The 13,661-nt window shown below is 39.2% G+C and overlaps 1 protein-coding gene across 5 annotated transcripts in view; it reads right to left on the minus strand.

The window, feature by feature from the left end:
* TEX9 (testis expressed 9) overlaps positions 1–13,661 on the minus strand; it is a 107,013-nt gene that overhangs the window by 31,405 nt on the left and 61,947 nt on the right. For all 5 annotated transcript variants that reach the window (XM_061431205.1, XM_061431206.1, XM_061431204.1 and 2 more), the window contains one exon: positions 4,377–4,511. In XM_061431205.1, coding sequence (XP_061287189.1) covers positions 4,377–4,511 — 135 coding nt within the window. The remainder of the gene's footprint in view (positions 1–4,376; positions 4,512–13,661) is intronic.

A 13,661-nucleotide genomic window follows, 5' to 3' on the forward strand; every position in this document is an offset into this window, starting at 1 on the left:
GGGGAACTCCCCGGGTCGGTGGTGCCCAATAAGCTACTGGAGATCAGTGGAGAAATAACTCCAGAAAGAATGAAGGGATGGAGCCAAAGCAAAAACAATACCCAGTTGTGGATGCAACTGGTGATAGACGCAAGGTCCGATGCTGTAAAGAGCAATACTGCATAGGAACCTGGAATGTCAGGTCCGTGAATCAAGGTAAATTAGAAGTGGTCAAACAGGAGATGGCAAGAGTGAACGTGGACATTCTAGGAAACAGCGAATTAGAATGGAATGGGTGAATTTACTCAGATGACCATTATATCATTCTCAGTGGTGAATACTAAAAACATTTACTGTAAGATCAGGAACACGACAAAGATGTCTACTCTTGCCATTATTATTCAACATAGTTTTGAAGTCCTAGCTATGGCAATCAGAGAAGAAAAAGAAAAAAAGGAATCCAAATTGGAAAAGAATTGTAAAACTGTCACTGTTTGTAAATTACGTGACACTATACATAGAAAATCCTAAAGATGCTACCAGAAAACTACTAGAGCTCATGAATGAATTTGGTAAGCTGCAAGGTTAGAAAATTAATACATAAAAATATTTTGTATTCCTATACACTAACAATGAAAGATGAAAGAGAAATTAAAGAAAATATTCCACTTAGTGTGGCATCAAAAGAATAAAACATCTAGGAATATACCTACCTAAGGAGACAAACATGGATAGAGGAGCCTGTTGGGCTACTGTCCATGGGGTCGCAAAGAGTCAGACATGAATAAGCAACTAAGCACAGCACAGCAAGGAGACGAAAGAATTGTACTAAGAAAACTATAAAATACTGACGAAAGATATCAAAGATGACACACAGATGGAGAGATATACTATTCTCTTGGATTGGAAGAATCAATATTGTGAAAATACTACCCAAAGCAGTCTATAGAGAGTCAATACAATCCTGATCAAATTATCAATAGCAATTTTTCACAGAATTAGAACAAAGAATTTTACAGTTTGTATGGAAACACAAAAGACCTCATATGACCAAGCAATCTTGAGAAAGAAAACAGCTGGAGGAATCCAAGCTGCATGAATTAAGACTATACTACAAAGTTACAGTCATCAGAACAATATGGTACAGGCACAAAATCAGAAATATAGACCAATGGAACAGGATAGGAAGCCCAGAGATAAACCCACACACCTATGGTCAGCTAATCTATGACAAAGGAGCAACAATATACAATTCAGAAAAAACAGTCTCTTCAATAAGTGGTGCTGGGAAAATAAAACAGCTACATGTAAAAGAATGAAATTAGAATACTCCCTAATAACATATACAAAAATAAACTCAAAATAGATTAAAGACTAAATAAATGTAAGGCTTGATACCATAAAATTCCTAAAGGAAAACATAGGCAGAGAACTCTTAGACATAATTTGCAGCCAAGAACTTTTTCAATCCACTGTCTATAGTAATGAAAATAAAAACAAAAATAAATAAATGGAAACAAATGAAACTTAAAACCTTTTGCACAGCGAAGGAAACCACAGACAAGAAGACAAGCCTCAGAATAGGAGAAAATATTTGCAAATGAAGCAACTGACAAGTGATTAATCTCTGAAATACAGAAACAGCTCATGTAGTTTTATAACAAAGAATCCAATTAAAAAAAAAAAAAAAAGACTGGGGGACTTCCCTGGAAGTCCAGAGGATAAGACCTCACCTTCCACTGTAGGGGGTGCAGGTTCCAACCCTGGTCAGGGGGCTAAGAACCCACAAGCCTTGTGGAATAAAGAAACACAAAAAATATTTAAAAGATGCAATATTGTTAACAAATTAAATAAACACTTCAAAAATGGTTCAATCAAAAAAAAATTATGAAACGAGATGCCAGTCCAGGTTCAGTGCACGATGCTGGATGCTTGGGGCTGGTGCGCTGGGACGGCCCAGGGGGATGGTATGGGGAGGGGGAGGGAGGAGGGTTCAGGATGGGGAGCACGTGTATACCTGAAATTAAAAAGAATAAAAAAAATAAAAAATAAAACATAAAAAATAAAAAAAAATAAAAAAAAAAAAAAAAATTTTTTTAATGAGTGGAAGTTCTAAATAGACATTTGTCCAAAGACATACAAATGGCCAAGAGGCACATGAAAAGATACTCATCATCACTAATCAATAGAGAAATGTAAATCAAAACCACAATTAGGTATCACCTCACACTAGTCAGCATTCAGTTCAGTTCAGTCACTCAGTCGTGTCTGACTCTTCGCAACCCCATGAATCACAGCACGCCAGGCCTCCCTGTCCATCACCAACTCCCAGAGTTCACTCAGACTCACGTCCATCGAGTCAGTGATGCCATCCAGCCATCTCATTCTCTGTCGTCCCCTTCTCCTCCTGCCCCCAATCCCACCCAGCATCAGGCTCTTTTCCAATGAGTCAACTCTTTGCATGAGGTGGCCAAAGTACTGGAGTTTCAGCCTTAGCATCATTCCTTCCAAAGAAATCCCAGGGCTGATCTTCTTCAGAATGGACTGGTTGGATCTTGCGGTCCAAGGGACTCTCAAGAGTCTTCTCCAACACCACACTTCAAAAGCATCAATTCTTCGGCGTTTAGCGTTCCTCACAGTCCAACTCTCACATCCATACATGACCACTGGAAAAACCATAGCCTTGACTAGACAGACCTTTGTTGGCAAAGTAATGTCTCTGCTTTTGAATATGCTATCTAGGTTGGTCATCACTTTCCTTCCAAGGAGTAAGCGCCTTTTAATTTCATGGCTGCAGTCACCATCTGCAGTGATTTTGGAGCCCAAAAAAATAAAGTCTGACACTGTTTCCACTGTTTCTCCATCTGGTTCCTCTTCTATTTCCCATGAAGTGATGGGACCGGATGCCATGATCTTCGTTTTCTGAATGTTGAGCTTTAAGCCAACTTTTTCACTCTCCACTTGCATGGCCATCGTCAAAAAAATGTACCAACAATAAATGCTGGAAAGGAGGTATAGGAAAGGGAACCCTCTTGCTCTGTTGGTGGGAATGTAAATTGTTACGGCCACTATGGAAAATAGTATGGAAGTTCTTTAAAAAACTAAAAATAGAGCTTTCATATGATCCCATTCCTTGGCACATATCCAGAGAAAACTATAATTTAAAAAAAGATACATGTACCCCAGTGTGCACTGCAGCATTATTTACGATAGCCAGGACATGGAAGAAGCAACCTAAATGTCCCTCAACTGAGGAATGGATAAAGATGTGGTACATTTATATAATGGAATATTACTCAGCCATAAACAAAAATGAAATAATGCCATTAGCAATGACATGGACAGACCTAGAGATTATCATACTGAGTAAAGTAAGCAAACACACAAAGACAAATATCAGATGATGTCACTCATATGCAGAATCTAAGAGAACAAATGAACGTATCTATAAAACTGAAACTGAGTCACAGATCTAGAAAACAAATTTATGGTAATGAGGAAGTAAGGGGTGGGGAAGGGATAAACTGGTAGACTGGGACTGACATATACATACTACTATATATGAAATATGCAACTAATAAGAACCTCCTATTAGCTCAAGAAACCCTACTCAATACTTTGTAACAGCCTATATGGGAAAAGAATCTAAAATACAGTGGAGATATTATATATATATATGTATATATTACTCTGCTGTACAGCAGAAACTAACACAACATTGTAAATCAATTATACTCCAATAAAATAAAAAACCTCACACATTCTCAAGTCTCACCCCATACTACTGAATAATAAAATCTGTGGCTGGGACCCAGGAATCTGTTTTAATAAGCCCTCCAGGTAATTCTGACATGTGCTCAAGTTTGACAACCAGTGCCCTGGTAATATAGCCCCTTGTGTTATATATATATTGGAAAACTGATGTTCAGAGAAGGATTTAAAAGACTTGAGAGACAAGAAACATTTTTCCACCATTTATTCCCACAGTGTCTGGCATGTAATATGGGCATACGATAGATTTGTTGGAGGAAAAAATGAATGCCTCCTCCAAAGAGTTGTGCTATCACCTAATGATGGTGCTAGTCCAAACAATATAAACCTAACTTACCAGAAATATACATATTCCTAATGAGTGTGTTTCTTTGAAAAGATATGTTCACCATGACATCAAGAATTATAATTTTTTTTAAATTTTATTTTTAAACTTTACATATTTGTATTAGTTTTGCCAAATATCAAAATGAATCCATCACAGGTATACATGTGTTCCCCATCCTGAACCCTCCTCCCTCCTCCCTCCCCATACCAATAATTTAAAAACTATTACTTTTGAGTGTTGCGTAAAAAAGGAAGTTACCAAAGGTGACCACTAACAAAACTATTCCGTTTTTCCATACCTTGTTATTTTGCCGTAGTTTACTTAACTCTAGTTTATACTTTTCTGCTTCTTCTAGAGCTCTATTTAAGCGAACTTCCATGGCACTTTGACTAGCAACAGCCTGTTTTTGTAGTCTTCTTTTATTCTCTAATTCCTGTACAGCAAAAGAGACAGATAAAACATTTATAAACATAAGTTCTCTCTGATATTTTCAATATTTTCCATTTCTGTATTCCTTGCTTTCTCCTAAATTATACACAGACACATACACGGCCAGAGACTGAACACTGAATGATAGAGGTTTCAGGGAATTCCCACGCTGAATTGGTTTTAGGAAAATATATCCTTAAAGATATAGTCACAAATCAGGCTTTCAGATTGCTTTTTGTTTGGAATTTTCTGCCTCTTTTTACTGATCCCAAGATATAGTATACATTTCTTCTGTATTTACTTTATAAACAACTTTTTATAACCATAGTTCTCTTGGAAACCTCCCAAAACACCAATTTAAGACATAAATTCTCTCATTAATATTGTGCTTGTGTAAACCCGATAAAATATATCATTTAAGAAATATCTGTTAAATACAGAACATTCTACATTAGCCAGATAAGAAAACCCCAATTCTGAGCAAAAACAACAGATTTTAAGGATATTTTTCACATCCTGGTGTGGGTTTAGACCTGCACTTCTTCAAACAGACTAAGAGCTGCCGTTGAAGAATCTACAGGCCACACAGGAAGAAACATGAACATATAGAATAAACTCCAAATTCCATCCCAATCTGGCACCATAATCTCATCTACTCCTACAAATGTACCTTCAGCTCTATGGGCAGTACTTGCTTGGATCTCTCCTGAAGAGTCATGATGTTTCTTGCCTCTGACCTTTTGCTCATGCTCTTCCTTCTGCCCTGATTTCTCTCCACCCCTCATTTTTAACTGGCTAACACCTATTCATCCTTTAACCCTCAGTTAGGGCTATACACTAGGGTTTTACCTTCTCCCAGGAGCCTTTCCTCACTATCTTCTCAGGCTGGATGAAGTACCCTTTCTTCAGAGATTCTATGGCACATCGATACATATATCATAGTGCCTGCTTGTGTGGAACTGATCTCCATTTACTTAATTTCCCTCACTATCCTGTAAGCTCCTTGAAGATAGGAAGTACTTTAATTTCTATGTTCCTAGCACTTCGGTGGCAAATAAAAAGCACTAATACCATGTTTACTGAACTGAATTTATTTTGTAATACTTAACTCACTCTACTTTGCATGCCCTACAATGTCTAGTACATCGCATTATACAAAGCAGATAATAAATATCATGGAATTGAAATGATGCAGTTAATAACAGAGTTGTCTGTTTTCTTCTAATTTTTTCTCCTGGCTATATCACTGTTTTATTTGAAAACTGATCTCCTTGGCTCTGAGTAATTAAGGGGAAAACAAAACAAAACACATGCTGCTCTTTATGCAGGTTTCTAAACAAATCAAACTGTGTCTGGATACCATCTGCTCTCACCAGCCTTCTTCACAGCTTTGTGGGTGGTAGCGACACTAAGAGCAGCCTGACTTCTCTCACTGTTCACATGGAAAAGGCAGATTCTCATTAGCTACCAAGGCCACAGTTCTTGCTGCTTCATTTCAGCCTCTTCTCATAAGAATACAGAAATCAATCTTTGCCCTTCTCTTTCTTGCTAGAGACTCTGTAACCTACTCCACATAAAAATGAAAACCCTTCTTTACCACATGATGGTCCCCTATCAATAAATCAATACTAAATCAATACTGCCCCATTTCTTGGGAAAAGTGAAAAAGAAAAAGGATACAAGAATAGTAAAGTAGGAAATAAAGTTTTCCTATATGAGAAAATCCACTAAGCAAAGGGTTAATCTTATCAAAAACTTGAAAAGCTTTCTGTTTTCAGCTATGCTTAAGTACTTTTTACAAAAGAAAGTACAGACAAGATACCAATGTTATTATTGAGTATTTTTAAGATGAAAACTCTCTCCTACAACAAGTTTATTATTACCCTATAAATTAAGAAGTTTACATGTTGCTAGAGAAAAATTTTATAAAATCACAAGTCCTGAAGTTTATACTAACTTTAAAAGGAAAAGCTGGATAGCTTATAGAAAATCAAGTCTAACTTTAAAACTCAAATACTAAGATATCCAAGAAGAAATAATTTGTGATTGTTCCATAATTTTTAATGCATTCATAAGGCACTGGGAGAGTACAAAAAAGAGGTATATACTGGTAACCAAGTGAAATGAAAGTCACTCAGTTAGGTCCCACTCTTTGGGACCCCGTGGACTATAAAGTCCATGCAATTCTCTAGGCCAGAATACCAGAGTGGGTAGCCTTTTCCTTCTCCAGGGTATCTTCCCAACCCAGGGATCAAAAACCCAGTCTCCATCGAATTCTTTACCAACTGAGCTATCAGGGAAGTCCTCGGTAACCAAAGTACAAGTCAAATATAGCAAATGCTTCAAAAGTCACACAGCCACAGTAATTCAGATGAGGAATAATCAGATAAGGACAAATAAATGAACAGACAAGGATCTAGAAACAAGTGGCTGAGGCTCAAAACACAATAAATTTGGAACGGAAAACCTGACAGCTGTGATCAATTCAGTTCCTACATCTGAAATTGGGAGTAATATATATGTCTAATAGGTTTTACTTATTCAACACATTTATCCAGCACTTACTAAATTGCCAGTATTATACTACATGATGGGGTGTCCCTGATAGCTGAGACAGTAAAGAATCTACCTGAAATGCAGGAGACCTGGGTTTGACCTGCGTCAGGAAGAACCCCTGGAGAAGGAATGGCTACCCACTCCAGTATTCTTGCCTGGAGAATTCCATGGACTGGGGAGGATAGCAGCCCAAGGTGCTGCAAACAGTTGGACATGACTGAGTGACTAATACAACAGCAACAATACTACATGATGGACACATGATAATTAACCAAAGTTCTACTCTCATAAAGGTTGCACTCTAGAGGAAGACACAGATGATAAACACATACCTACTTACTCATATGTAACATCTTATAGTAATAAGGCCTATGAAGAAAAAGGGTAAGAGGACAGTGTAGGGAATTTCCTGGCAGTCTGGTGGTTAGGACTCTGTGTTCCACTGCCATGGGCCTACATTTAATCCTTGATCAGGGAACTAAGATCCCACAAACAGCTTGGCATGGCCAAGAAACAAAAAAAAAGAGGACAGAGCAATGGGTAAGAGACATAATTATTTAAGATATAGCGGTTAGGGGAAGGCTTCCAAATGAGGGAATGATTCATGTCTAGATCTGGAGGAACAAATAAGACAAAGACCCTGAGGTAGAAATCCATGTGACATATTCAAAGATCACATTCAAAGGTCAGTGTGGCTTCACATGAGTGACACATGCAGTTTTAGGCCTTGAGATCGCAGAAACAGTCAGGGAGATGTTAGACAGACCTTGTAAACCCTACCTCAAAGTTTGGATTTTATCCTGAATGACATGAAAAATCTCTGGAGTGTTTTAGTAGGGTGTGTGTGTGTGTAGGTAGATCTAAGTTTTTCTAAGGATTGCAATTAACCCTTGAACAACATGGGTTTCAACTATGTGGATCCATTCACATGTAGAAACTTATCAACATTAAATACTACAGGAATACATGGTCTACTGCTGGTTGAATCTGTGGATGTGGAACTATGGAGACACAAGTACAAAGGAACTGAGAACACACAGGGCCTGGGGCTCAAAGAAAGATCACAGCAAGAAGTGGAAACATGGAAGTGATGAACATATGGATGGTACACCAAGCCTTGGAAATGAATGACGTATCTCAGAACTGGATGAAGAAAGAGAAAAGAGTCAAGGACTGAGCCCTGGATACTCCAACATGGAAAGGTCAGGAAAACAAGGAGGCAAATTATGAGTGTGATGCTCCATAAGTTAAATCAAGTGTTTAAGGAGGAAGAATGTTGGTATCAATTACTATGAATAACAAAAACTGACTAGAACTGTCGATGTGAATTACTGAGAAGCAGAGTAGAGATGGAAGTCTAATTTGTAATTTCAAGAGAATGGCAAATGATGAATAGAGAAATTGAGCATAGATAACTATTTTAAGAAGCTCTGCTATAAAGTGGAGTAATGATACAGGGCTAGAGATAATTATGAGATCTAGGGAAGTTTTTAAAAATATACATATTGGAGATCCTGTGGCATGTTTGTATGCTAATGCAAATAATTACACAGAGTAAATTTGATTTTTGCAAGAGAAAGAAAGATAGGATAATCATAGGAGCAAAGTCCTTGGGTAATAGAGACTGTATGGGATCCAGTGTACAGTGAAGTGATAAGCTTTAGACGAAAGAGGGAGTAATTCATCATAATGAGGGGGAAAGCAGAGTAGATGAGGGTACAGAGACCAAGAGACTGACAGTAAAATTTGCTGTTTTCTTAGTAAAATAGGGGGGAAAAGTCATGAACTGAGAATGGTAACATTGGAAGAGGCACTGGATACATGAGGGGAAAATATTACCTGTTTAAAAATCAGCTCTGACAATGGGAGAGGAAACTGACTTCTCAGAAAGTAGGAAAGGACAGCACTACACTTGATATTTATAAATAAAATTAAAGTAGCACCCATCTGGTTGGCTGTACACTTAGGCAGGGAGTATGGGGGGGATTAGGTTGGGTTTTGCCACACAGCAGTAGCAGGGAAATTAAGAATATATTCAATAGATAACATAAATCATGTACCATGGAACCAAAGTTGGGGAAGAAGGATATAAACAACATGGGGGAATGCATAGAGCTATGTAATAAAATATATAAAAATGAGACTACACAAATATTAATATATATGTTGCTGCTGCTATTGCTAAGTCGCTTCAGTCATGTCCGACTCCGTGAGACCCCAGAGATGGCAGCACACCAGGCTCCCCCATCCCTGGGATTCTCCAGGCAAGAACACTGGAGTGGGTTGCCATTTCCTTCTCCAATGCATGAAAATGAAAAGTGAAAGTGAAGTCACTCAGTCATGTCCAACTCCTAGCGACCCCATGGACCGCAGCCTACTAGGTTCCTCCGTCCATGGGATTTTCCAGGCAAGAGTACTGGAGTGGGGTGTCACTGCCTTCTCCAAATATATATATATATATATATATATATGGTAGATATACAAATATTCAACCAAGCCAAGGGACGAATTGTATCATGATTTTACAGGACACATATAGGCAAAAATGCAAAAAAGCTTTCTTTGCAAGATAAGGAAATGACTTGAAGGAGGTGAGAAAATGCTTTTGAGGAGTTTTTATTATGAAAGCAGAAAAGAAGAAAGAAGCTTTAGGAAATGACACAGAGATCATTTTTCCTGAAGCAAGGTAACTAAAGGGCAGACTTTTTTTTTTTTTTTAAGTGAGTTACTAATGTTAATAGGAGTGTTAATATGACATATTCACAATAAGAGAAACTTGTGGAGTGTACCAGCAAGTTTATTTTAACCAAAAAACAAAATAAAACTGAGATTAAGTCTTCCAGCCATGAAGAAATAATAAATAGCTAATATAAAAAGGCACTGTAAACAGCTAGAAATAATGACTAAAATATGTTAAGTAACTATTTACAGATACTGGAAAACAGTAGGGTTGTGATTCCTGAGAAAAGGGAAACAAATGAGTTTTACATTCACCCCAGCATTCCTTTGAGAGACAATTTTCACATAGTACCTACAGGGAAGAGAAAATGCAAAAAGAGTCCAGAGGTCCACTGAGTTGAGGAAACAGATCAGAGTTGAGGAGACTGAAGCAGCTGGGAATTTATATGAAGGTTCAAGTAAGGAGGAACTACATTAGGAGAGAGCGTCACAAATCTACATAGGAGGTCCCCTGAGTCTACTGTGGACTAGGCCACACCTTAATACATGAAAACCCAACAAGTCCAGACAAAAAACAATTGGGGAGCTGTAAATACAGCAAATCCCATAGGTCATACAGGGCAGGAAGACATTTGAGCTCTAACTAGCCAGAATGGACAGTCCTCAATGATCATCTGGGGTATTTGGTGGAGATCATGAAAGGTCTCCTGTGTTGTTGGAAGACGGTGTTTGTTAGGACCAGTGCATTTTCTTGGCAAAACTCTATTAGTCTTTGCCCTGCTTCATTCCGTATTCCAAGGCCAAATCTGCCTGTTACTCCAGGTGTTTCTTGACTTGCTACTTTTGCATTCCAGTCCCCTATAATGAAAAGGACATCTTTTTTGGGTGTTAGTTCTAAAAGGTCTTGTAGATCTTCATAGAACCATTCAACTTCAGCTTCTTCAGCGTTACTAGTTGGGGCATAGACTTGGATTACTGTGATATTGAATGGTTTGCCTTGGAAACGAACAGAGATCATTCTGTCGTTTTTGAGACTGCATCCAAGTACTGCATTTCGGACTCTTTTGTTGACCATGATGGCTACTCCATTTCTTCTGAGGGATTCCTGCCCGCAGTAGTAGATATAATGGTCATCTGAGTTAAATTCACCCATTCCAGTCCATTTCAGTTCGCTGATTCCTAGAATGTCGACATTCACCCTTGCCATCTCTTGTTTGACCACTTCCAATTTGCCTTGATTCATGGATCTGACATTCCAGGTTCCTATGCAATATTGCTCTTTATTGCATCGGACCTTGCTTCTATCACCAGTCACATCCACAGCTGGGTATTCTTTTTGCTTTGGCTGCATCCCTTCATTCTTTCTGGAGTTATTTCTCCACTGATCTCCAGTAGCATATTGGGCACCTACTGACCTGGGGAGTTTCTCTTTCAGTATCCTATCATTTTGCCTTTTCATACTGTTCATGGGGTTCTCAAGGCAAGAATACTGAAGTGGTTTGCCATTCCCTTCTCCAGTGGACCACATTCTGTCAGGTCTCTCCACCATGACCCGTCCATCTTGGGTTGCCCCACGGACACGGCTTAGTTTCATTGAGTTAGACACGGCTGTGGTCCTAGTATGATTAGATTGACTAGTTTTCTGTGAGTGCAGTTTCAGTGTGTCTGCCCTCTGATGCCCTCTTGCATCACCTAACGTCTTACTTGGGTTTCTCTTACCTTGGGCGTGGGGTATCTCTTCACGGCTGCTCCAGCAAAGCGCAGCCATTGCTCCTTACCTTGGACAAGGGGTATTTCCTCACCGCCGCCCTTCCTGACCTTCAACGTGGGATAGCTCCTCCAGGTCCTCCTGCGCCCGTGCAGCCACAGCTCCTTGGACGTGGGGTTGGTCCTCCCGGCCACCACCCCTGGTCACCAGATGGTCAACACCGAAATCATATTGATTATATTCTTTGCAGCCAAAGATGGAGAAGCTGTATACAGTCAGCAAAAACAAGACCAGGAGCTGACTGTGGCTCAGACCATGAACTCCTTATTGCCAAATTCAGACTTATATTGAAGAAAGTAGGGAAAACCACTAGACCATTCAGGTATGACCTAAATCAAATCCCTTATGATTATACAGTGGAAGTGAGAAATAGATTTAAGGGACTAGATCTGATAGATAGAGTGCCTGATGAACTATGGACGGAGGTTCGTGACACTGTATAGGAGACAGGGATCAAGACCATCCCCATGGAAAAGAAATGCAAAAGAGCAAAATGGCTGTCTGGGGAGGCCTTACAAATAGCTGTGAAAAGAAGAGAAGCGAAAAGCAAAGGAGAAAGGAAATATATACGTATTGGAATGCAGAGTTCCAAAGAATAGCAAGAAGAGGTAAGAAAGCCTTCTTTAGCGATCAATGCAAAGAAATAGAGGAAAACAACAGAATGGGAAAGACTAGAGATCTCTTCAAGAAAATCAGAGATACCAAAGGAACATTTCATGCAAAGATGGGCTCGATAAAGGACAGAAATGGTATGGACCTAAAAGAAGCAGAAGATATTAAGAAGAGATGGCAAGAATACACAGAAGAACTGTACAAAATAGAGCTTCACGACCCAGATAATCACGATGGTGTGATCACTGACCTAGAGCCAGACATCCTGGAATGTGAAGTCAAGTGGGCCTTAGAAAGCATCACTACGAACAAAGCTACTGGAGGTGATAGAATTCCAGTTGAGCTATTCTAATCCTGAACGACGATGCTGTGAAAGTGCTGCACTCAATATGCCAGCAAATTTGGAAAACTCAGCAGTGGCCACGGGACTGGAAAAGGTCAGTTTTCATTCCAATCCCAAAGAAAGGCAATGCCAAAGAATGCTCAAACTACCGCACAATTGCACTCATCTCACACGCTAGTAAAGTAATGTTCAAAATTCTGCAAGCCAGGCTTCAGCAATATGTGAACCATGAACTTCCTGATGTTCAAGCTGGTTTTAGAAAAAGCAGAGGAACCAGAGATCAAATTGCCAACATCCGCTGGATCATGGAAAAAGCAAGAGAGTTCCAGAAAAACATCTATTTCTGCTTTATTAACTATGCCAAAGCCTTTGACTGTGTGGATCACAATAAACTGTGGAAAATTCTGAAAGAGATGGGAATACCAGACCACCTGGTCTGCCTCTTGAGAAATCTGTATGCAGGTCAGGAAGCAATAGTTAGAACTAGACATGGAACAACAGACTGGCTTCAAACAGGAGAAGGAGTACGTCAAGACTGTATATTGTCACCCTGCTTATTTAACTTATATGCAGAGTACATCATGAGAAACGCTGGACTGGAAGAAACACAAGCTGGAATCAAGACTGTCGGGAGAAATATCAATAACCTCAGATATGCAGATGACACCACCCTTATGGCAGAAAGTGAAGAGGAACTCAAAAGCCTCTTGACGAAAGTGAAAGTGGAGAGTGAAAAAGTTGGCTTAAAGCTCAACATTCAGAAAACGAAGATCATGGCATCCAGTCCCATCACTTCATGGGAAATAGATGGGGAAACGGTGGAAACGGTGTCAGACTTTATTTTTCTGGGCTCCAAAATCACTGCAGATGGTGACTGCAGCCATGAAATTAAAAGACACTTACTCCTTGGAAGGAAAGTTATGACCAACCTAGATAGCATATTCAAAAACAGAGACATTACTTTGTCAACAAAGGTTAGTCAAGGCTATGGTTTTTCCAGTGGTCATGTATGGATGTGAGAGTTGGACTGTGAAGAAGGCTGAGTGCTGAAGAATTGATGCTTTTGAACTGTGGTGTTGGAGAAGACTCTTGAGAGTCCCTTAGACTGCAAGGAGATCCAACCAGTCCATTCTGAAGGAGATCAGCCTTGGGATTTCTTTGGAAGGAATGATGCTAAAGCTGAAACTCCAGTACTT

The sequence above is a fragment of the Bos javanicus genome, chromosome 10 (genome assembly GCF_032452875.1).
Source record: "Bos javanicus breed banteng chromosome 10, ARS-OSU_banteng_1.0, whole genome shotgun sequence".
Lineage (NCBI taxonomy): Eukaryota > Metazoa > Chordata > Mammalia > Artiodactyla > Bovidae > Bos > Bos javanicus.